This window comes from Oreochromis aureus, linkage group 17 (genome assembly GCF_013358895.1).
Source record: "Oreochromis aureus strain Israel breed Guangdong linkage group 17, ZZ_aureus, whole genome shotgun sequence".
Lineage (NCBI taxonomy): Eukaryota > Metazoa > Chordata > Actinopteri > Cichliformes > Cichlidae > Oreochromis > Oreochromis aureus.
In genome coordinates this window covers 8,751,443-8,777,631 of record NC_052958.1, presented here as the reverse complement: position 1 = coordinate 8,777,631, position 26,189 = coordinate 8,751,443, and the positions used below count along the sequence as shown (strand labels likewise).

Below are 26,189 nucleotides of genomic sequence, written 5' to 3'. Positions count from 1 at the left end.
TTTTAGGAAAAACTAAACAAAAATCCAAGAAATGTGTGAAAAACTGAGAATATTTAATTATTCAGTAGCTTGAAGCACCAACTTTAGTAGCAATTACTGTGACATTGTCAGCCTTCGTCCCAATTCTTTTTACTGTATAAGTTTCAGTTTGCTAATTTATGCACAGCTCTCTTAAGGTCTTGCCTTAAGAGAGTTTGAGGTAGAAGTTTTGACTTCGACTGGGACATTGCAGCACCCTTTTCAGCCATTCTGTTGTAGATTTGATGCTGTGCTTGGAATCATGGTCATGTTGCATGACCCCTTTTCAGCCAAGCTTTAGCCATCAGATGGGTGTCCTCACATTTGATTGTAAAACACTTAGATGCACAGAGGAGTTCATATTCAGCTGCAAAATAAGGTCATGGGTGTACTCCCAATGTGTACTTTCAAAAACTGCATCTGAAATTTACTTTAATTTTTGTTCAATAATTAATGACGTGGTGTAATGCCATGTCCCGCAGTTCATCTCAGACTTAATTTTCATAATTAAAGACCACAAAAAACGACCATTTAAGGACCACATAACTTTGTATTATATCCTAACACATAAAACCTTAGAAGTAATAGAGGGTGTACTTTGTCACTTTTTAGGTGAAATACAGCATTTTTGTTTTACATTTTGCTGTTGCATGTGAATGCACAGAGTTGTGGGAAACATTCTGTTCTGTTCAACAGCTCAATCTAAAAGCATGTAAGAGGCTTTCTATATAATTATCACTGCGAAGTCTTGATTAAAAAAAAGCTATAGCTAAAACTAAACTGTATTTTAAATTTTAAATAAATACATCTAACAATGCATAATATTCTGTGTGTGCATAATCCAAAACTACCTGTAAGGTCTGTTAGCCCATTAGAATGCCTCATTGCAGGTTAACAAAGCAGCAAATAAAGCAAATACACAATTGCAAGCACACATTATGAATCATGTGTATGCAAATATTAGTTATGAATATTAAGCTAAAAGGGTGTTTCAGCCCTAAACCATCCCTTTAAAATATATATATACATTTGTATGCCTATATGGATTCAGCAAACCTGGCACATTGTAGTTAAACATGCACAGATTAACATTTGACGGCTCGAATAAATAAGCCTGTCGTACTGGGTTTTGTTCAGAGGATATGATCGCGTCCTTGATGCTAGCTGTGGCCATGTGGCAAGAGCCACTCTGCCTTTAACCGCGGTTAAGCTAAGCATTACTCCCGGATTCCAATATTTCCGAATGCACCTGAAAGCGGCACAGACCCCTCATCCAGCACATCACAGTGACGTCCTGTGCGGATACAGCAGACAGATGCCCTGACTGCTACGGTCCCAGGTCTACATCCTTAACGTTTCCTCCATGTAAAAGGGCGTTTTAAAGCCCGGGGGAGCAGCAGCAGAATGCAGCGGAGCGCGGTGGTCGTGGTGGCGGATAAAACGACCCTGAAAAGGCCGTTTATTTTGGCAAATTCAGTCCATATGGTAGGAATTTTTAATCACTGCATTTAAAGCCCAGGGGCCTGTTTGATATCTTTTTATAAGGTTAAGTAGTTCATTTGTTGTCGTGTTCCTACTCAGATCAATTTATCTAAACCAAACAATGCTGTTTTATCTTTATACCACGCGTATCCCGTGTAGTGTACTGCAGTGTTTGCTGTGTGGTTCTTCCAATGTGTTTTTAAGGTTATACACTAAGAAGTCATCAGAAATGGGGGTGAAATCGCCATTGTGATGAATTTCTGCCTTAATATAAGGACACCCATCCTTTTCCGTCCATCTTCACTCCAGCATCTTCCCTTCAAATCACATATGCAGTATTCTCACATTGGTAATGTTTACAGTGTTCTGTGTTTTCCCAGCTGAGTCACATGTAAAGGCCTTCTGTTTTGCTGTGCTGTTACCTTGCTGTTCAGTACTTCTGTCTTCCATCTGCACTCAAAGGAGCTGCTGCTCCTTTAAGAAGTGACACCCATGATTTAAGCCCTAAACTGAGAATCTTTGCAGTTCCACATTCCCCGAGCTGCAAAACAAGCAGACCTATTATTAACCTCAAATATTTATTTCATTTATCCATCCTCTGGAGCCTTACACCCTGCATTGTGACATCCTCTTAACTCAAAGCTGTTTGCACGCTTAACAAATGTTTGCGTTCTTCCTCTCCAAAGGCGCTGTGCTTCTCCTTGCTGACAATGACAGTGGCTTATCATCGAGATATCTTACAAACTGGAAAAGTAAGACCGACTTCTCATGGTTTTGGGGTTTGGAAAAATAGTTTCAGATGTGTGCATTTATTGAAGGTGGCAATAATGCTTGTCAGGCTTCAGTGGAGACAACTGGGGATTTATACAAGGGGTCTCATCAGTGTCCTTGAGGAAGACAGTGAATAATCCTCATGCTCAGTGCACATCTTCTGAATGCAAGCGCAATGTTAACCTCAAACAAACCTTAAAAATGAATGTTAAATGTCTTCCACAAATGTTTGATTCAAGGCTTATTCATTACATAAAACTGACAAGTCCAGTCGGTGTATCATTTTAACACCATTGTGGTTTTTCCTCTTCAGATGGTGTCTACTGTTTCAGTAGTGATGTTGTACGTGATAGAGATTGGCTGCCTGCTGCTCTCGGTGCTCGGCATGTTTGGAGCCTTCAAAGAAAAGAGATGGTGTTTTATTCTGGTAAAAGTGTGTTTGTGTTGCTACTGTGCATGTGCGTCTGCGTGCCTGCATTGTACAGTCGTTCATTCGATTTCTTTGCCACTAAAACTTTCACTGATTTTGTTTGTGTGCAGTATGCAGCTGGGATGGCAGCAGCCAGTCAAACAATAATTGTTAAAGCAGCACTAAGTTACCAGGATATTTATGAGGTATGGCATTATGTGAAGCCCCCTGCAGTAAAATGTCACCTAAAGCTGCTAAAAAAGCTTTTGCTGTGGTCTTAATATGCTAAGAGAAGATTTTAATGTTGATTTCTCTCTCCTCAGAAACATGTGGTCAATGAAGAGTCCAAGCTGCTGTCCATGATGCCACTCACTACAACAAGCAAAGCCAACAAGACACTGCTGTATCATATTCAGCAAGAAGTAAGCAGAAGTTACTTATACGGTGGGGGAAATGATTATTTGATCCCCTGCTGAATTTGTAAGTTTGTCTATATAAATGGACAGCCTTCTAATTAGTGCCTTGAGGCAACTGTTGTTGTTGTTGGCACTATATAAATAAAATCGAATTGAACTGATTTTGATGATAGTTTTATTTTAATGGAGAAAGACAGAATATCAACCAAAAATCCAGAAAATCCCATTACATGAAAGTGATAACTTGATTTGCATGTCATTGACTTGGTGGTGAAACCCTTGTTGGCAAGCACAGTGATAAGATGTTTCTTGTAGTTGGTCACCAGGTTTGCACACATCTAAGGAGGGGGTTTGACCCACTTCTCTTTACAGAAACTCTCTAAATCCTTCAAGTTTCTTGTCTCCTGCTTCAGCTCCTTTGACATTTTTTCTATAGGACTGAGATTTGGAGACTGGGTAGGCATTAATGTGCTTCTTCTTTATGCGCTCCTTGATTCGTCTTAGCATGTTTTGGGTCATTGTCATGATGGAAGATCCATCCATGACCCATCTACCGTGTTCTGTCTGTCTAACGGAAGAAGTACATTCAAGGGTACATTCCCCCATCTGTTGACCCCTCAGTGCAGTGAAGCCATCCTGTACCCTTAGCAGAAAAACACCCACAAAGCACCCAACTGTGTGCTTAACTTTGGGGAGGTGTTCGTTGAGTCTGTGCAGGTCTACAATCTTGTCTCTGACATCCTCTGAAAGCTGGATGGTGGTGGAGAGGTTGGAATGCAAGATGCAATGCAAGAAATGGATTCTGTGGACAGCTGGGATTTACACACATAACTTTGAGATCAGGAGTATCTGCAATCGATTGACCGATTGTGAAACAGCAAATCTGTGCGAACCAGAATTCTGGCTGGGTTATAGGCGATCAAATACTTATTTCACTCATTTACATGCAAATCATTTAAAAACTTGTTACGGGTCCGAAATTGAGGATGAGAGTAAAACAATGATGGTCCAGAAGAGGTGGTTCAAACAATTGATTTTAATGAATTCACGCCGCGTGGAGAGGTGCAAACTGCAAAACAGTTGTACATCTCTACCCAAAATACACTCTAGATTGCTTTTATAACATCAGGGTATTGTAACGCCCCTTCTTGCGTTTACAAGCACATAATTTGCATGTACAGAACATTCATGTATTTTAAGAATTAAATGCAAACACAGAGGTTCCTCCTTGTGGCATACTCTTCCGAATATAGTGATGACCTAAGGCCTTTGAGGTCACCATGGACTGGACATCCTTCCGTCACCTGTAACTAAGCAAACTCAAATACCACAAGAAGCTGAATACATTCAGGCCTTTGCTCAGCTACTATTTTACTATACCAATATACTCAGCATATGAGTTATGATATATATATATTTAACTCAATCATTTTAAAGTAGTTATAACTGCACCTGTAATAAACATGTTAATATTTGATTATGATAACCCCTATAATATAAATTATACCATAATGCCAGCAACTTCAATAAACACTTTGATGAAATGATAATTAATGCAATGATAAGATGATGGTTATATAAAATAATCCCTGTAATTCCACAATTCCCCTTTTGACGTCTTCCAAAGACGTCACTACACTATTCCCAGGTCCACTACCTTCGCTCTGACCCTCTCTAGCCGCCCCTGACTCAGCAAATCCGACAACAACCTCATGTCCTCTAGGTGGTCCAGCAATAAAACACCAGCTCCCACTTGAAAACACTTCATGCTTAAGTGGTCTCTGCTCCTTTCTGGGTCCTTCTCTAGTGGAAATCTTCTCCTGTAAGGGATAGAAAACAAACAACCTTTCTCTGCTACACCCTACTAACTTACTGTGTTCATCTCAGGTTCCTGTCATTATTCAAAGTTGGTTCCCAATATCATATCAGGCAAAATGATAAACCCTACTGCCACGTCTGCTTTGTTAAGCTCTTCAGCTAGACTCTGTACCGGTTTGCCAATCTGTGTGTACATGCCTCTACACTTTTAATGTCTAAATGCACATCTGGATGTATGTGCACTTGTATGTCTGTCTGCATCTATGAGTCAATGATTTGTCAGATATAAGGCGTTAATGTGAGAAATGTTTCCTGACTATTAACTCCTGATACTCAAGGAACTTTCCTGTTTGCCGAACTTCCTAGGTTTGGCCTTTTACACTTTTACTAAAGAAATTTTAACAAAGCCCAAAAAGATTTTTATTTTACTCCTGTGCTTGACAGGTTAAGCGAGTTGTTTTTGTTTTGTTTTGAAATTTTTCCCTTCTGTGTGTGTGTGTGTACATAAGTAAGAATATGATAATCAACATAAGATCCCTGGTTTGCAAATGATTTTCTGCCCCCGCTGCAGGGCAACATCCTACATCATTTTGTGGTGAGTCTATGTTGGCTAGTTTAATGCAAATATGTAACAGTTGCTTCATTACATTGCCCACTCAGAGTTGCGCAGTTTCAAAGTATGTGGAGAGTTCAATACACATTTCTTGGCTAATTATTTTCCCAATAAAAGTGAAATCATACATTGCATTTGATTTCACTTATATATTATCCTGTTCTGGGCTCTATCCATTGTATTAACTTTATTTAATCTCCATACTCTTTATGTGTGTGAGCAACGCTTTTAGTCTTATTAAACACAACCCAAGTAAAATACACACCATCCCCCTGTCAGCCTGACTCTCTGCTAAAAAGCACACTTCAAAGTTTTCTATCTGGATTTACGCCTCTTTTGGCCTCAAGCATATACATAACATGCAAAGGTTACTGTTAATGCCCGTTAGACAAGTTTCCATTATCTACAACATTTTGTTTCACCCGGCTCACCCTCACACATTTCCTGTTCACTTATTGCATATTTATCTTTAACACCATTTACCTCAGTAGTTACTAAGCAGAAACAAAGCAACCTTTGGTCCACCTTTACCCTGTAAAATAAACCCCTGTTATGATTGTGTCTGTAAGCATGTTTTGCATTCATTCATTACACTCCACGCCATTCCTACAAGTTAGGAGCTGTAAAGTTGAAAGCTGCATCAAGTCCAGGCCTTTGGCCTGGCCTATATTTAAATCATGTGTGTTTGTAAGCGTGCGTGCAATTCACCTGCTATGTTCTCATCATCCCTCAACATGTATCACCTGGACACTCTCACCAGTGAAGCTTAAAACCCTCTTGGATAGAACATCAACTCTAAACAAGCACAGTTATGCATTGTGTATAAAATTAACTCAACCTCATGCTAACCTACATAAGTACCTGTCTTAAGAGAGACCTCTGCACAGCTCAGACGCCAGTTGCAAGAGCTCTCTAACATTAGAATCATCAGCTGTGACTTATATAGTGTTATTTCGGTACTTTATACTTCACACATTTTTGAACGTTGTTTATATGGGGAGTTCCTCTTTTGTGTCTATATTTATTAATATGCCTTGTGCACTAAAGCTTCCGTTTTTCAGTCTGGCTGAGCACTCGTTTGTGAGTATAAACTGGCCTCTACAAGCCTTCATTAGCAGATACACATTACAAATACTTCATATATACAGAGAAAAACCCAATAATCCACATTTCACTATTTTGTTCTTTGGTTCAGATTTGGATTCTGTATTGTTCTTCATTTGTTATTATTTATGTTTAGATTGTTTATTGCTAATCTTGGTTTGTTGTTGTCTGTTTGGGAGCTGACATAGTCTCTATAAATGAACTTCTTTTGGTGGAGTAGCATCAGGAGAGAAGCTCCGAGAGGCATCTTCCATGTTAAACACTGAAATATAACATAAGAAATCTTCTCAACGTGTTGTATATTTTTAATATTTCCTTATTATTTTGTCATAAAATAAATCAACCAAATAACTTAAGCTGTGTGACAGCACCTTGCGTTCACGCCAGGCTGTGAACTGCCCTGAAGCTACACCCCTTTCACCCCATTTACTTTCTCAATCTTAGTTTAAACTATTCCTGACTTCCCTCAATGCACACTGTAAAGTGTAAAAGATACAATTAGCTTTCTCCTGGTAAAGGTCCTACATTATTTTCTCTACCTTTGGAAACATCCTCTATCGAGTTAACCCATTTCATTTTTCAAACTTAGGCCTGATTTCTTCGCCCCTTTAACGGGTAGCGCATATCCGGTCTGAACACTGTGTTTGGGCAATTTACTTAATTGTTGCAGGATTTCTATGTTATGTAAAGTTCCTCTCATCCCTTTTTATGCTTCCATTATAACCTGTGTCTAACAAGCTTTTGATCTTCTTTGTAATATAAACAACTCGGTGTATTTGTGCTCTGTTCTTCTCCTTTCTCTCGTCTGATCATCTCAAGTACGTCCTGTACCAAATTTGCTTCCTCTTTTCAAGCCCCACATTTAATTACAAGCTCAAACATATTTGCCCTATATTGCTGTCTCGACGTGTTTCCTGTCAACTTAACAGAGTTATTCTCAGAACTCAGAAAGGTCACGTAGACATTTGCTTAGTAACCCTAAAAGAGCACCTTTCATGTAGCTAATCGCATATATTAACACCCCCTTTTGTGACACATCTCATGTGTTACAAACTCAAAATCCTTCACTCAAGCTTAGGAAATTAAAAGAAAAGTTTAGTCCTATCATATTAGGCATACATGCTCCGGCCCTTCAAACCTGTATTTAAGGAATGAAATCAAATTAATCATCATGTCAAATCCTTTCTTGGCTCCATCCACAGCCTGCATCCTTGAAACGTCCTAGAAACAAAAACCTGTGTGTTAACCAGAACTTCACATTTCATACTCAGTTTTTCCTCACTTATGATCCAACCTGTATTATAAAAAGAAAACTTAAAACAGAAAAGTTATCAGTCATGTGTCTAACCTTAGTCCAGTCTTTTGTCAGTGTCCAGTCGGTCCAACCTATGGTCTGCCTCGTCCGTCCAGTCACCATCCATTTACACACATTCACTCACATGCATTAACATCAGGTCTTGCTGACAGTGGAGACTATCTCGCAAATTTTCAGTCTTCACTCTCAGCAACATCAACTCATTTATTTGTTTTACTTTGTTTTTAAGAAAATAGTTCTTTCTGCTTTTGGACTGGATTGGCTCATGGCAATCCCTTTTAGACAGAGAGTTAGCCTTCTCCTCTGCCTATTGTAATCTGGAGAAGGTCACCGAGAATTTTCAGCGCTGTTATCCACTCTTTTGCAGGCCTGCTTAGAACAAAAATGAGAAAAAGAGAGCTGATTATTAGCTCATCAAAACACAAAACAAAATCACCTGACAGGTTTTTCTAAGTGCACTGTTATAGAAACTATGGGCCCTTTTAGACATGTCCATGTTTATCAAAACTCCCTCTATTAAAAATAAAACAACAACCTCAAAAATCTTCAACAATCTGAAATTTCACCCGTTCGACACACTGAAAACCTCGCCAAAAGCTGCACCGTTTCAGTACACAACAATAACCCCGGTTAGGCACTTTACCATACTCAGATTCAGCCTAACACCTTACAACAATGTGTCAACACTAATTTATACACCTCCTAATCAAATTTGCACCTCTGAACAATCTACCCCTCCTTTAAGGCCTCAATCACACACACACAGCAAGCTCCTCTGTCCACATTCACACAAGCTCTCAAACTTCTCCATACTCAGCCATATCTCAACAATTTAACTTGGCAAAAGAAATACATGTTTAAACTTTATCACATTATTGAATTATTTTCATTTTCTTTCTATACTAATCACTTGTTTTGATCAATCAGTGCAAGAGCACTCCTGAGTCACTCTTATAGACACTTTTCTTTTGTTTTTCCATCTATTTTATGAACCATTCACACCATTCTCTCACTCATACAAGCAGCAAGCAGATCTTCATTGCATATGCTTATGTTCTTAGCCAGGTTTTTAATCAATATCTGTTCATTAAGCTTCAGGAGCTTGTCTTTATAAGGTTAATGCATTTTCTGTTAATTGGGTGTAAACTGCTTCTTCATTAAATTAATTCATTGAGTTCTTCGTTGCCTTGCGATGTATTCATGTTAATGTACACTACGTGTAAGCTGTTTCTTCATTGCATCCTATATATTCATATTTAATTTATGCATTTCACCACTGAGCTTTAGATTCAAACTATCTCACTTCTGGTTCATTTCAAAAATAATCTCACATGTAACAATTTGTATGTGTGTTTTCTATTCATTAAGGTAATGACAATTATTTCTTTCATTATTCTTACCTTTTCTAATGTTTACCTCTTTGTTATGCTGTGGTGGACATCCCTAAACAATTCATGAGTTCAGGTTTCAATTTTCAATCCAATTATATCCTATATTCTCGCAGTCAAACTCGTCCAGCTTCATCTCTCACTGGTCCTCTCTGCACAATGTCCTGTTAGGGCTTCAAAGCTCCCATAAACACAGTCTCAACTCAGCTGTTGTCTTCTTCTCTGTTTCTTTACAGTCTTTCTTTCAGATTAAGTCCCAGCATGGCAAAATATCACTCAATGTGTAGTGCTCTTCCACAATTCTTTATCCCACTGTTCAACTGCCCAGCCTGTATTTTCACAGTACATGTTACATTACACTGGTCGTCAGTCGTCATCAGTGTTACTGGATCAGTGGCACTGTCGTTTGCCTGCTGTATTCAAGTCCACGATGTTCTATCGGTCTTCATCAGGCGATTAACTGTCCTTTGAACTTCTTCTCCGCTTCAGGGACAAAGTGAGAGATCCAGCCGCACAATTTCGAGCCAAAATTGGCTTATTCTCCCAATTCTTTTAATCTACTTTTCTGCTGCTGAACTCAAGGTTGCAAAGTTGAAAGACGCCCACCTGTATTGACACACTAAACCATATAATTAGTATTATATTCATTTTTTTTTCTTAAAGGCTTCATTTGCTTCATGTGCCTAGAGTTAATCTCTCTCTCTGTGTTCTTTCTGTACACACTCAGTTCCCATATATGGGCATGCACAGTTCCTGTTCACTATTTCCTGTCGCTGCAGCCCCGGTACACCGAGCAATATTTCCTGTTCCTCAAACTAATCTAACTCCTTTGTTTTTGTTTTCTTGAATTAAAACACTTTCAAACTTTAGCACATCCTACTTTTCATCACACAAGAAATATATTTCACACTCCTTTATTCCATACACACCTTTTAAATGCTCTAACCTCTTTCAGACGCCATAAATCGTCTCACACGCACTGCCTTTCTCTCTCTCAGACTTCCCCTTTTCACTTACTCAGACAAATCACCCAGTCACTCAAATCAAATACTGACAGCATTCACACAGTTAAAATCACACAAAATACGCTTTCATACGAGTATTTTGGACATGCCTTCCATGATCAGAAAGAGCAAGTCAAAAGAAAAAAGAAAAAGAAAACTGAAACCTCTCATAACATCACTGAAGGTCAAATATCTTCATAGACCCAAAAGTAAGCATATTATTTCCTAGTCAAAAGTCAAACCGTTACTCACAGTAATTTTTAATCTAACAGCCTTTGTGTTTTGAAACTAAAAAGAGGAAGGGACAGCGCCCAATTTAAACTGCGCATGTTGTCACTCAACAACACACACACAGAAAATGTAACTGTATATATTATCTCAAACTGAAACAAAACCCATCTAAAATCCTAAAACATCTTACTTCGACACCCCAAAACACACATGGCTTACAGACATATTTATTAATTAAATTATCTCAAATTCAATTTCAGTTCTCAGAACCCAGGTAACGGTCTTAAGTATCAACAGTTTATGTATCCTATCTCAAAACCCTCAAAAGTCATACAGTCATGGCAAGAAATAAAACTTTACTTACATATTGTAATAAACAAAACCAGCGTCTTAAGTACGTGCACCAGCAATGTCTAGCAGTCCCTATTAACTTCCTCATACTCTATTGACCTCTCAGCTGCCTTATTTGCATTCTCACACACACACACACAGTCTAAAAATAATACCAGCCTGACTCACAGACTCAGACAAGTCTCTTAATATATTTACACAGACGTCCTATGATTACAACTGCACAGATTTTAGGCCTCTCATTCCAAAACCTACACAATTTAGACAATTTTAAATTAACCTCCAAGGGACAAACTCCCTGAGTTTTTGTGATCAATTTAACCAGTCTCGGCCCCGGACCGTGGTCAAATATCTAAGACCCTACACAATTTAAAAGCGTCAACCAACTCAACCCCTGCCGAAAAGCTCTGTTTTGGGGACATTTCACATCCCAGGCTTCCCCGAAGTTTTAAGTTAAAGTTACACGCCCGAAACCCGGTTTCTACTGACCAAAAAGTGCAAACCACCGTCCCGGACGGCAAAGTGGTCCAACCACTAGTTATTCTGGAGTGCCCCAAGCTCCACAGTGACCAACTGACTATCCTCAACTGAGGACAAGGTCTAAGCGTCCTTGACCTTGGCAACCGTTACGTCTGAGCAATGCACTTGTTAGACTCCCAGAGTCCCGTTCTATACAATTTAATTATTTTGAAGACACCCCAAAACTCACAAACCCACCATATCGGTGTCCAAGCCCGGCTTTATATTCAATTGAGACTTTAATGTCACAAACTTCACCAATTACCTATTATTCTAAATTCTCTTCATTCTCAATCCTCTTTATTCTTATTCCTTTGGGACTTTAACCCGGTACCTTTAGTGAGACTCTAACTCACTTTTACTCTTTTTCTTATCATTACTTCAACTTCAACTTCTCATGAGATTTTCACCAAAACCAAAACAGACCTTTACCAGTAATTTTCAGTGAGTAGACTTTCAATTTTGTCATAACCAATTCAGCACTGTTTGGAAATAATTCAACAGGTAGTGCCTTACCTTTGAATAAGCCGGCTTATGTCCACTCACTTCGACCACTGACTCGTGTCTGCCTGTTTGAGCACCTTGGACCCTCTCGGTCTCAACCTCCACCTTTTCTCCCTCAACCCTCGGCCAATGCACCAAATGTTACGGGTCCGAAATTGAGGATGAGAGTAAAACAATGATGGTCCAGAAGAGGTGGTTCAAACAATTGATTTTAATGAATTCACGCCCGGCGTGGAGAGGTGCAAACTGCAAAACAGTTGTACATCTCTACCCAAAATACACTCTAGATTGCTTTTATAACATCAGGGTATTGTAACGCCCTTCTTGCGTTTACAAGCACATAATTTGCATGTACAGAACATTCATGTATTTTAAGAATTAAATGCAAACACAGAGGTTCCTCCTTGTGGCATACTCTTCCGAATATAGTGATGACCTAAGGCCTTTGAGGTCACCATGGACTGGACATCCTTCCGTCACCTGTAACTAAGCAAACTCAAATACCACAAGAAGCTGAATACATTCAGGCCTTTGCTCAGCTACTATTTTACTATACCAATATACTCAGCATATGAGTTATGATATATATATATATTTAACTCAATCATTTTAAAGTAGTTATAACTGCACCTGTAATAAACATGTTAATATTTGATTATGATAACCCCTATAATATAAATTATACCATAATGCCAGCAACTTCAATAAACACTTTGATGAAATGATAATTAATGCAATGATAAGATGATGGTTATATAAAATAATCCCTGTAATTCCACAAACTTTTATGCGATGTGTTTTTTCTGGCTTTCTGGTCTGTCACCAATAAAATGAAACAGTTTATTTCTTTGTAAGTGAGCAAACCTATAATTTCAGCAGGGAATCAAATAACTATTTCCCCCATGTTAGGGCCAAGTTTTTAATACTATTTGTTTAAGTTCTCCAGTACAAACATCTCAAACACTTTGGCGATACAACCTTGGTTCTCTGTGGTAACTGTTACACGGACCATTATATACTTGCTTATTCCCTTTAGAAACAAACTGAAGAAACTGAAGTTCACGCTCCCTGCTAGCTCCCAAACCCAGTATATTCCGCTGTAATGTAAAATAGAATTTGATTGGCCATTTATCCATTTTCTTACACTTATCCTTATATTGGCGGGGGGTGTGCAGTCTATTCCAGCTACCATAGAGCAAGAGGCGTGGTAGACTTTTTGTTGTATTTCATTCCAATTTGGCTGATAAGTGTTGCTAGTTGTGGAACTGTAAACAGAAACCATAATGTATCATTATGATAAAGGTCATGACTTATTTGTGCCCTGTTTGTCTCAGCCAACTTTTAGCAACTCCTGAATCTACAGTATGTTAGGATACTTGAACATAAAAGCATGATGTATGTTAAAAACACTAACCTCTTTTTGAGTATTAAAAAGATCTAAAGTGTGCCTGCCTCTGCTAACTGTTGACTTTTGCCTTTTTTGTATACAGCTAGCATAGTGCAGCTGTGCTAGCTACACTATGCTAGTGTGAAAGTGCTTTGTTGTCAATCATGCACGCCAGAAACATCTGCTATTACTTGTTTTCTGGTCACCACTGACCACTCGTGAGTGTTGTTTGGTTTTGGTTTTTTTAATTTGACATGCATTCATGCATTCCTTTAGGAAGGAAATGTTGGGTTGCATCCATTATGCTTAAACAAAAGAACAGGCGCATTACAGTAGCGATGTTCAGGCCCATTGCTTTCATGACAATACCCTCCCTCTGACACCACGAGCCTCCCTGAAATTGGTGTCTTTGAAATAAAGACAAAATCAGTGCTCCACCTTGTGTTAATGAAACTTTAAAGAATTTTGCAACTTTTTACTAAATGATACAAAAAAACAATTACTGCTGGACTTGCTTTGAACCTTTGTTTGTGTGTCACCTCCAGTTGGAATGCTGCGGTCTTGTCGAAGGTTACAAAGACTGGGGCTCTTCCATTCCTCCATCCTGTAACTGCCAATATCCAGGAAAATGCGTGAGTGTCTTTCTTTTATAAGAACAGTGGTCATTACGTTCATCTCTGGTCCTGTAACGACACATTGTCCTCTAGAAACTGAGGTACTAATGACATATTTAGCGATAGATTTGTTCAGCGTTTTCAATGATCCCAGATAATACCAGTTTCACTGGTGAAGTGAAACTGGTATTACACAATTGGTTTTCCCCATAGCAAGTGCCAGTGTAATTTGAGTCCAAGTAAAGCAGTTTTTTCATTTAAATATCCAACTAGCAATACGATGAATGTAGTTATTTATTCCTCTTTGACTCTGTATATAGCTTAAGTTGTCTTGGATTCAGGTTAACTAGTTGTTGTTTATCCACAGAGCAAAGTAGAACTCATACAGTTTTAATGGAATACTGCATTTGAGACATTTCCGAAAAAGATTCAGGCATACCTCAATAAAAAATCTAAATGGAAACTAAAGTTGAATTGAATCTACACTGTAAGCCTCTAATGTAAAAGGAATATAGTTAATGGTAAAAAAGTAAGTGCTATTTAGTGCTCTCGGCACATCATGCAAGTACGTACACATTTGGGCTATTTATTTCGACCATTTTCTGTCAAAGTCAGACATTTACGTTTATGATTTTGTTAACCTTTCCGTAATTTGTAGCATGAATTTGACTCTGAAACGCTGCAAATCTGTTGGCTCACTTTAAAAAATATCCCGATTGCCTGCATTCGTGCTGTTGCTCCCCTGCGGCGCTCTGAAAGGGAATCTAAATACATATTTAATGAGATCAACTGCAAAAATAACTGTGTCCATGGGCCAGATTCACTAACACAGCACCACAGTGAAACCCTCTTTAGGCTTTAAAAAGCTGCTGTCAGGATTTAACAAAGGGGTGCAGTGTCAGTTTTCTGACTGAAATGCAGAGAAAGATGTTTTGGTGGTTGGCCTTACTGTATATGTATTAGTAGGAATTTCCCTATCACTGCACAAAGTTTTGGAAGGAGAACATCAATCTTGCATTTATTAACTTTTGTAGCATGCAGTCCAATGTTAAATTTAATGCTGAAAAAAAGCATGTGTTATTTTAGTTGTGTGAGTTGCGATAGTTGGGAATGAGAAGGGGAAATGTTATCAGAAAGAGCGTGTAACTGTGATGTGTGGACGACTTAAAGCCATGAGAGCAGTACTATATGTTCTTTCAGTTTTCACAGAGTCTTCATCCTGCATGTTTATAGCCATTTCTTTTTGCGCTCACTATTAATGCTCGTATTTCATTGAAAATGAGCAGAACGAGATTGGTACATAATTAAAAAGTTTCTGGATGTCTTTTCTCAGCAGTGCGCACACAGAGTGGCTTTTGGGTATTTTCTCTTTTTAAAAAAAGTCTCTACATTGGAGCCATATTGAAATGTCTGCCAAAATACAGCGATTAACGTAACTGTGCTAGTGTGTCAGACAGACTCCAGAAAAAAACAAGAAAAATGTGCATATTTGTGCATGTGGAACAAATTTTAATTAATGCAGGGACGACTCATGATCTGATAGTAAATAATGTTTGGTGTTCTGTGCATCACAGAGGGCAGCTGTCATAGATTTCAGGTTTATGTGGTGGAAAGGTTTGCAATAACACAGCTCTTATCTGAATAATAATCCTACACTCTGTCCTTTGGAGAAAAGGTGAGTTCACAGTTATATAAAAAACATTTTTCTTCAGCTTATTCTCATTTAGAGGCACGTGTAAAGCTTGAGCTTACACTATCATTTTTGTTGGGATATAAATTGCTCGTCCTCACTTCCTCATCAGCTGCACATGTTTTGGAGCCACGAATCTGCACCTGTATTTGTATATGAAGTAACTGCGTCTTTGTGGACAAATGAGTGCATTAATAGATCACCCATCAGACTTTCCATTCTCATGGGGGCATTGTTTTTGCAAATGTATCATCAAGTTAATGTGCCCTGTGGCTTTATTTCACAAAAGTGGTTTTTTGGTAAACCCCACAGTGACTTTTTGATGCCAAAAACGGGTTTTTCACTGGTGCAGTTACTTAATCTGGCCCTAAATGACAACACAATTTCTAACAATTAAGCTAACTGTGCATATTTTATTTTTTTACTTGATAAAAAAAATGGCAAGGACTATAGCTCTGATCTAACCCGGGCATTTCCATCTTTTTTAATAAATATAATTAATCATTTTGTATTAATGTGACATTTTTATCTATACATTCATACACCACTTCATTCTATACAGTTAAAGCGCTTTATCTAACTCGCATATATGCACAGTTTAATGCACAATAAACCTACATGTCGTGTGCATGTCTTTGGACCGTAGGAGGAAGTACCATCAGTGTTTGGAGGATGTGGCTCAAAGCAGAAGCCTGATTGCTGTGAAGCAATAACGCTACCCACTGCACCACCATGCCACCCTGTGTTTAAATAAGGAGTTACAGTACTTGTTAGTAAAGAAAAATCAGGCTTTGGGTACTTGGTTGGGGTTCGCATACAGTTTAACCTCATTCTGGGTTCTTCTAGTTAGATAATCTTTTAGTGAACCTAGTTTTTTGGGAAGTTCTAAACCTTAATCATCTTATGTTTTTTTTTAGTTCTGGGTTTCAGTGTAGCTTCATCAGCATGAGAGTGTGTTGTGCTGAAAGGAACAATCAACGCCGGGCACAGCTAAAACCAAAACTGGTGAAATTGTCCTCAATTTGTTGCATTGTGCAGTGAGATTTTGTACTCTTCGACAGATTCGACTACGAGGCAGCGCCACACTCGGGGCTCCAAAGAACCACTATGTTTATCAAGAGGTAAAAAGAAAATTCTTAAAAATAAAAAAATCGATTGATTTCTTGTAGACTTTCTTTCTGATTTTTAAATTCTAGGCAAAGTTTTTTAACCCCTGCACAGTGAATCATCACCACTTTGCTGGAGGTGTCCTTCCTGCACAGTATACTTAAAGTATATTGATATAATCTTGTTATCTGGCACAGATGGAGTCAAAACTAACTATGCTCCCCTACCCGCCTGTACTTTCACTTTTCCGTTCACAGCCTTGCCTTCCAATTTACGTTTCTGAGCTGAAGCTTGCATTCTCGTTGTCGATGGGTATACAGTTTGGAAGCGGAGTGTTTTGGGTATGTGTATGTGGTTTTTATATATATATATTGTTATATGTTGGTGAAAAGCATCTTGAAATATTTTCCTTGTGCTAACTTTTCTTTTCTATTCCAGGTTATTTTACTTGTTATGAGCATCAAGCTGATGGACCAGATCAGAAGGAAACATGACTTTATGGCTCTTCTCGAATCAAACAGATACGTTCCCGGTGCTTTCTAGCCCCCTGCTGTTTTAATACACACATCCTAATTTCTATAACCTGGCTATCTTATGGTTTTTCTATGTGTTGATGTTTAAATGCATGTCTAAAAGTAATCTACTTACGCACAGTAGATAAGATTTAAATGACTCTTCTGCCTTACTGCTGTAAAAAAAAAAGAGAGAGAAAAAAAAGTGCAATTTAATGACATTAATCAATCTGAACTAGTTATCACATTTTCTTATGTTTTTTTCTGGCTTTTTGTTCTGTACATTAAGACTTTGGATATATATCAGTGAGGCTTTCAAAAGGCAGATATTAATCTAATAATAATTAATCTGCTTCGATGTTTTATTGAAAGCTTGCCTCACCGAACCCAACTGTAAGTTCTGAGTTTTGACGTATGTACCTCAAGTCAAGATGGCGTAATGAAATACGAATACTTGTCTTAAGCACACATTGACTTTCAAGCATTAGAGCAACTAATAATCTTTGCAAGATAATAATATTAATAAGCTTTATGTAGCAGCTTTTTTAAACACTGTTTACAAAGTGCTTTGATTCAGTTATTGATTTAGCCATGCATATTACTGCATAATCAGGTGAGACAAGGGAATGATTCACACGTCTCGGGGACAGCAGAATGTTTTGATGCCTTGTTATGCACACTGAATATCTGAAACCTTGTTGTAGATTTCAGTTTTTCTTAAAGCACATGTAACAATTCGAGCTTGTGTGATCATGCCCAGGAGAGAGGAGTGGGTGAGGAGGAGGAGGAGGAGGAGAAGAGGGGATTCTGTTTTGTTGCACATACAGTAGACACGCAGTAAAATCCTCTTTGATTTGAAGGTTTTGCACAGATGTTGGCAAGGCCGCTGCAAAGAGGTTGTGAGAGGCTCTTGTAGGAAAATGTGCCACCCACATTCTTGCAGAGACTGTAACGCTCCAACTGATGCAACTCTCACCAAAGAAGCCTTTATGCCACGCCGCGTCTACTTTAACTTGCTGCATGAGCTGCCTGCTGTTGAAACGTCTACTCGACTCATATATTGTCAAATTAATTTAATCTGAAGCAGCAGATCCAGTGTCTACCTGTGCACTTTAACCATTATTGCCTAATATACACATGTTCTGGCAACGTATGGTGTCTTTGTTTCTGTCACACACCGTTTTTTTTTTTTAATTGGCATGACATGATGTAATATTTTGTAAATATAACGAATAAAACAAGTTTTGTCTTTTTTTTTACGTCTTCATTTTATTTTGTTTTCCTACAAAACTGAAACTGCCCGTCCTCGTAATGATGCTAACAGCTCGGTTAACCCACCAGCAAATGCTGAGGTATGTAAATGATAGTTGTATCCATTTTAAATGTATTAAATTTTGGCAGCTGTCCTAAATGATACAGTGCAGTGAAAAAAGGCACCTCATGCTAACTACCAGTATATAACAATCACATTGTATTAAAAAATGAACATAAAGTAGAAATGTAAAACTGGATATACAAAAAAAAGTTAAAAAAAAGAAAAGAAAAGAAAAGAAACATAGACAAACCAAAATTTACACAGTGTAGAAAAATTAAAAGCTACGAAATCAGAAAGTATTAAAACAATTCACACATAATATTCAGTTTGTTTTAGATACATGTTTAGATGTTTAGTTATATTACATTTAAATCGTGCGTTTTCACTCCGTGTTGATATCTCAGATCCATAATCTCAATCAACTGAGTTGAAATTCACAAAGTCATAATAAAATAGTCCATAATGCACTTGTAGGATATGTAGGATATATTCAATATAAGCAATTGTCATAAATATATTTATTATTTAGCATGTTTAAATAATGGCCATCACTGCTGGAAGCATCAGAACTAGCAAAGACATCGGAAGTCGTCTGGAGGCTCTGTGAGGGTGGTGTAGTTGCCTGCTTTTGCCATAACAGCTTATAGAGTTTACACAAGTTCCTGGAAAAATGATGAGAATGTCTTTAATACCTGTTCATAAATCATAACAGTCTGATTTTCCTCCCAGCTGCCTCCAAGAGTTTCCACCTAGAAAACATAATCATTTTATGAAAAAAAGGATGACAACCAGGGATAACAGAGACCAGAGTAATGTTTAAAAAATTATTTGTAATTTTAAAAAATCTGAATAATTTTGGTGTATGTGGAGAGCAAATTTGCAAATTTATCCCACTTAACTGCCATATTATCCAAAACAGATTGCATGTAATTGCCAACTTGATGCCATTCGATCACAAAGTGATGGCAGGCCGACTCTGCCTTGTTGACTTTTTATTACCATTTCGACTCATTAAAGTTGTTTTGAAGTTAGCAGCTGATACAGGAGGTCACTGAACTAGTCCCCATCTTCGAAGCAACACTTCAAAGGTAACAAGTTCAAGTGTTTTATAATCATTTGCCCCTCCATAATGAATAAATCCTACTAATAATTACATCCGTATATCAACAGGTCCTATTACAGAAGAACACAGTGTAGGCATGTTAGCTTTCACACTTACACACGAATTAGTGGACTCTTTGGTGCAAAGGCAGGATTTTGGGATGTTGGATTTCCAGTCCTGGTAGCCCTGAAGTCCACAACACTCCAACTGAGATGGAAGTCAAAGGAGAACATAAGGATACTTAGAGACAACTGCAAAACAACCACTTCCTAATTACCTCAAATTGGCTACAGGTATTAACAGAGGTATGCTACAGTGCAATTGCAAAAACATGGACATCCTGACTCGCAACCTCAAACTACAAGGTTTCTTACATCTGTCTGTAACTCGTCGAGCAACTCTTTGCTGCTCTCCGTCAGCGGCAAAAGCCTCAGGTATTCCTTCTTCAGCTCTTCAACTAGCTGCACAACAAAAACAAAGTATTGTTAAAAATATTATTACAAACAATATCTTCTAAAACACATTTTGGATTCAACTAAACAAACACACACACAAAAGAAAACACAGAATCTCCACATTTTAAAGTCAACTCGGTAATACCTCAGGGTGGGAAGCCAGTCCTATGAATAATAGAATGATAACCACCAACAAGACGATACTCTCTAAAATCACTCCAACTGCATACTGTCACACACACACACACACACACACACACACACACACACACACACACACACACACACACACACACACACACACACACACACACAGAAATACAGAAAGAAAGATCTATTTGTTTTTGTCATAAATTGTATTTTGTTTTTTTGGTTTTTTTATGGTTTTTTACCAGATTTGCAAGAATCCCTTTTAAGTTTGAAACTGCCAGAAGAACAAGTGAAAATGCAAACTGAGTCCCATTGTGTTATGCTCTGAATTGGAAATTGTTACACATGCATTTGTTTCATCTCATTTTGTACTATTGTAATTGTTTGTTCACTTTTTTATGTAAGGCCTCCTTGGAACATCTGCAGGTTGTTCAGAATGCTGCTGCAAGGTTTCTGACCAAGTCTTCTAAGTACTCGCGCACTCACGCACCTGCTGATCCAGCTGTATTAGCTCCCCACTTTAAGATTATGACTATGGCATTCGGGGCTCTGCATGGACAAGCACCAAAATCAACATCAGAGATCGTTTACATCCGTACATCCCCAGCAGGTCCCTGGGGTCATGTGATCAGGGCTTGCTGGTTGTCCATAAAACTAGGCTGAAAACGAAAGGCGACAGAGGTTTTGTAACTGTGGCCCCAGACTCTGACACTCTGCCTCTTTGAGCTTGACATCTGTGGACTCAGTGGTCTCTTTTAAAAAACAGCTAAAAACTCATGTTTTTAAACTTGCTTTTGGTTCAGTTTTGTTTTATGTTTTAGCTTTTCTAAAGCACTTTGTGATTTTTATCTTGAAAGGTTCTATACAAATATAATTTCACTTACTTACTTAAATCTCCATTAGCTGATATAAGATCTGACTGACAGGCTGTTGGGCAAATTGTTGACTTGATAAATAAATGTCACCCTTATAAACAACAACAAAAGGTAAACCTTTCTATCCATTACAACAGAATCGTCTTCTTTTCAGTTTGTCAATTAAAGTATTTTGTCATTGCTTGACTTCACTGCACAGACACTAGGTGGCACTAACACCTAACTCTTTCTCTAGAAATTAAAGTCACCATAATATACATTGTAAACATGTCAAGGGCACGTCGTATCCGTGCATTCACTGCTGTGTCGATATTATGTTATAATTTAAAGAGTAGGCGTAGGACCTTTGTCACTTTGTGCTCGTCTTCTATTTTCAAATTCACACCAGTTCTTTTTCCTATTTATATGTATGTTTGTGGACAGTTTCAAATTTATAAGGCACACCTGACTGTAACAGTAATACAGCAGCCCTGCAACAGAGCTCACTTTCATAATAGTTCAGTTTTTGTTAGGTGATGTAAAACAGAGTTAATTTAGCTTCATTTAATTTAGCACATTTTTGTTAGGTGAGGATTAACCTTTATGTGCAATCAGCTGATGGGCATACTGCATATGTGTGTGTGTGTGTTTTCTCAGGTAAAACAGTGGAGCTGTCTCAGCGGCCATTGAAGAAGCCTTAGAGCTTCTGGATGCTTTTAATAAAAGATCAAAAAAACAAAAGCCATCTCTGTGCTGAACACCATTTTGATGAGCCTGCAATCTCAGGTCAGCTTGAGCACATTTGAAGACCTAATTCAATTGATTTATCTGTACATTATGACTGTTTGCAGCCACATGAATAGTTAATGATGTACTATGGTTATTGTGTCTGTTTGTGTGATGTATATTGTGCTTGTACTCAGTAAGGTATGTATTTTTATGGTGTCTTAAAAAGTCTGATAATGAGCTAAACATTACCTAGAGAGAAGTATGTATTTTCTAATTAGATGTAGCAATTTGAATTTTTGTTTGTTTTGAAATGTATTTTTCAAATTGTTTAACAGCCAAATCTTCCTACGGTGGGAGAATCCACCTGTGATGTCGTCATGAGTGATGACAACAAGAACGAAGACTCTCACCAGGAAGTATGGGCTGTGTTTGAGAGGATGTTGTCTCATTTGTATCATCTAAGGTGGTTGTTTTTGTTATTGGAGTGTTGTGATTCCAATGGTGATTATACTACAGATACCAATTAGGATTACTTACCAGCACATATGCTGTGATTTATTTAAATAACTATGTCACCATCAATTCAAAAGTTGTCGTATTCTGCTGCAACACTGTAGTATTGGGAAAAAATTTAAGTGAGTAAAGTCTCTAACATAATTTCCCTAGGGATTAATAAATTACGCTGGTTCTAATAATGATGATGGCTGTAAAAGAAAAAAGAAAAAGAAAAAACAAACAACAACAAAAAACAAAAACGCCAATAACAGCCAAATCTTTCTAATTGTGGAGGAAGAAATTGACAAATTACAAAATAATCCAGCCCAGTTATTAAAAAGCCCATGCATGGTGGGTGACATGAATTAATTTCCCAGGACAAAAACCACACTTTGGAGTTTATTTTGAAGTGAATCTTGTTGTTTTGTTCATTCTGCTGACCCCTGAAATCTTTTGGTTTCTGTTATGTTGTAGCTCGGAAGTGTTCAAAGCTCTGGGCTTTGACCTCACACCAGGCACTGCGTTCAGCCAGAGGAGGTCCTCCGCCACCACAGGAAGTCTTGGCCTGTTTGCAAAATCTGTCCATCATGATTTTACAGCTCCTCCAAGCTTTCAGCAGGTATGTCATGCCAGTTAAAAAATACCACTGGACATTTCACTCATCTTTCATTTTAGGTTTGCATAAGGCCCCTTCCTGATAATTCTTTTGATTTTAGCTGTGCCTCTTATAGAGAAATGTATGCATCACAGTCACCATTTCACAAATCTTATTGGTGCATCTGGATCTGTGTCCTTCAGTAAACTCCACAGAGGAGTTTGATCTTGCTTACCTTTGCCTCAACAAGTAGTTTTGAAGGAGTCCTTTAAACCACCACCCCTCTCCTTCCTGTGTGCATGTGTTTTATGTTCTCATTTCTCTCAGGCTCCATTTGGCACCATAGTACAGGCTGTAATCTCCTTGTTTCTCCATTCTCACATTGTATGTATGTGAATGCTTGTTCACATATTAGCCATGTCTGTGTTTAACTTTAACTGACAAATGCAGGCAGAGGTGCACTGCTGCCTGCATTTGTCAGAACTATGTTCCAAAGTACTATGGTGCCAAATGGAGCCTGAGAGCAATGAAAGCGTAAAGGACTGGTTTAAAGGACTCCTACAAATTGGCTAATAGCAATCACCTGCTGAGGCGTGGGTGTGTCCTGAGGTGGCCTATCAGCTGGTCAAGGGACATATTTAAAAGGAAGCTGCTGAGCACTGGAGGAGGCCCCAGACATGATGAGAAGGAATGTGTAGAAGCTAGGCATCTGAAAGATTGTGTAATGTGGCGACCCAGTCCTAACAGCAGCAGCGGCGACAGTAGGAGATAATGCGTGTGATCATAAGGACAGAGGGGCACCTCTGCCTAATTTTGGAGTAGTGTATCTCCACTGTTGTTTACTGGGTGCAGCCGTGTTGGGGGAGGGCTATTAGCCAGGACAGCTCCCCGGATGATGATTTTGGCCCATATCTGTCTGCTTACAGGGTGATGGGAGGCTTCTCCTCGTCCACCTGGGACAAGGCTGGCGCGGTCCTGCTCTGAAGAGAAAGTGCTTCCCGGTTGTCAAACATTATCTAGAACTTGTAGATGGTCTGACTGCTGAGAATAATGATGATAAAGTGCTGCCTGCAGTACCAGAGTCAATACCAACAGTGTGCTCTCATCTTATGCATGTGAGTTTGTCATTATAGTTTTATTTGTAAGAAAATTATGAATTTCACATTGTGTACCAAAATAAAGAACATTTCATAAGTCCGTTTAATTTCTTTGCCCTATGAGAGCTGGAATAAACATATCCTGACAGTTACAGTTGAGCACACTTTAGTTAAATCTTGAAACAGTAGAGACAGGAAGTAATAGATTCATCTTTGCATAGACAAAAGCAGATACTGGCTGTGTTCAGTCCATCATATTAAAAAGGAAACTATAACATGCTCTATCTGCTCTTGCATCCACTTCTAAATTGCTGTCAAGCAGCCCGGTAATAGAAATGTCTCTAATGTAGACGTGTACAGTGTAGTGTATGCATTTAAAGACCATAAAGGAAACACTAACATCTATGTAAAACTAATTTGAATAAAAAATGAACAGGCACTTGGTGGGGAGAAATTCCACAGGTGTGAAACCTTTTGTTCTGCTTGTTCTGACTGTATTTAAACCATGGCTGTGCTGTCCATCTTCAAAAGCTGGTATCTCTTGGTGGTGGTATTTTCTATATTAATTATTATTATTATTATTATTATTGTCAGAGTTTTCTTTTTCTCTTATATTCAAAATAACCACACTACAGATGGATACTGTCAGAAGGAACTTTTATGTGGATGACTGTTTAAAATCTGTTGCTTCACAAGAAGAGGCAGTGCACAATATAAAGAGGCTGATATCTGCACTAAAGGAGGATTCAAGCTTTCAAAATGGATCAGCAACAGTCGCACAGTGCACATCTCAATCCCAAAGGAAAGGAGAGCAAAGGAAATCAAGGGTCTGGATTTGAGAGAGCACTGGGTTTATAGAGGTGCATAGAAACAGATAAGTTCAAGTTCAGAACCTCTCTGCAGGATCGTCCACCAAGTAGAAGGGGCATTTTGTCTGTGATCGGCTCACTGCATGATCCTTTGGGAATCTTGTCTCCCTTCAGTATGCGAGCTAAATTGTTGCTACAAGAACTTTTGTTGAGCAAATTTGAAGTGGAATGAAGTTATTCCCCACTCTCCCTCTAAGCGGGGGCGTGACTGGCTGAAAGAGCTCCAGCTGATTTCAAAGTGGAATGCTTTCTTAAACCAAGTTCCACTGGAAGACCAGGTAAAGCACAACTTCATCATTTTTCTGATGCAAGTCAAGATGGTTATGGGATAGTGTCATATTTAAAACTGGAAAAGAATAACATCTCACATGTTGCCTTTAACCCGGTGAAAAGCTAGAGTTGCTTCTTTTAAGCAAACTACAATTCCCAGGCTGGAATTGACAGCTTCAGTTCTTGCAGTTCGAGTGAACTAACTTCTGAGAAAACAGTTGCAGGAAAAGTTTGAAAAATCTGTTTTTTGAACTCCTGTACTGTTAAACAGTACTGAAATACATCTCCAAGGAAGCCAGAAGATCTAATACCTTAGCTGCAAACAGAATTTCTGTTGTTCGAGAAGCAACAGATGTGAATTAGTGGAGATATGTTTCCTCTAAGGAGAACCATGCAGATGATGCATCCAGAGGCATGAAAGCTGAGGATTTCCTCAAATGTAGGAGATGGATAAATAGGCCAGAATTTCTCTACAAGTCAGAGGAGGAATGGCCTAAACTGGATGTGGATCACAGTGCAATTCCTGCAGATGACCCAGAGGTCACAAAGGACCTGACAGTAAGCATTTTTGTGAAGGAATCACAAGATGCTACAAGCTGTCTGATTCATTACGTCTCATCTTGGACAAAACTTAAAATCTCAGTAGCCTGGTTTTTAGAGCTGAAAGAGACATTGGTGTTTCTGGGACAAAAGAGGAAAGAGTTTGTTGCCGCAGATCTGAATGAAAATGATCTGGAAAGTCAAAAGAATGAAATGGAAACAAGAATGGGAAAAATTTAACACCACTCTGAAGAAAGAAAATCTGACTCAAGAAGATTTGGCCAAAGCAGAACAAGCTGTTATTCAGCATGCACAACAACAGAAATGTAAAACTGAAATGGCTTCAATAAGCAATTGCCTCAAAGCAGTCTCCAAGGGAAGTTCTCTCTACAAGCTCGACCCAGTATTGGATGTGGGGGAATAAATGTGTCAACATTGATTTTACGCCATATCTGTCAAAAGTTG

General features: G+C 38.4%; 1 protein-coding gene and 1 long non-coding RNA gene across 2 annotated transcripts; one reads left to right on the top strand and one right to left on the bottom strand.

Moving 5' to 3' along the window:
• Positions 1–1,206: 1,206 nt before the first annotated feature.
• On the top strand, positions 1,207–18,453 carry LOC116309804 (tetraspanin-8-like). Its single transcript, XM_031726506.2, has 9 exons — positions 1,207–1,503; positions 2,187–2,252; positions 2,585–2,698; positions 2,812–2,886; positions 3,004–3,102; positions 13,876–13,962; positions 16,696–16,755; positions 16,999–17,082; positions 17,180–18,453. Exons 1-9 carry the CDS (start codon positions 1,423–1,425, stop codon positions 17,282–17,284), a joined length of 771 nt encoding a protein of 256 aa, XP_031582366.1. The 5' UTR covers positions 1,207–1,422; the 3' UTR covers positions 17,285–18,453.
• An 81-nt stretch (positions 18,454–18,534) lies between these two features.
• Positions 18,535–20,223, bottom strand: LOC120433865. The gene is made up of 3 exons (XR_005608801.1): positions 20,045–20,223; positions 19,788–19,877; positions 18,535–19,317 (listed from the first exon to the last, which is right to left on the bottom strand). It is a non-coding gene; the product is annotated as an uncharacterized LOC120433865 (long non-coding RNA).
• Between the last annotated feature and the right edge of the window lie 5,966 nt (positions 20,224–26,189).

Bases quoted from the DNA above. Each gene is read 5' to 3' on its own strand.
- LOC116309804 (XM_031726506.2), top strand. From the start codon at position 1,423: ATGCAGCGGAGCGCGGTGGTCGTGGTGGCGGATAAAACGACCCTGAAA. The intron at 1,504-2,186 runs GTAGGAATTTTT...TCCTCTCCAAAG, and splicing joins TGGCAAATTCAGTCCATATG to GCGCTGTGCTTCTCCTTGCT. The intron at 16,756-16,998 runs GTAAAAAGAAAA...TTCCGTTCACAG, and splicing joins ACCACTATGTTTATCAAGAG to CCTTGCCTTCCAATTTACGT.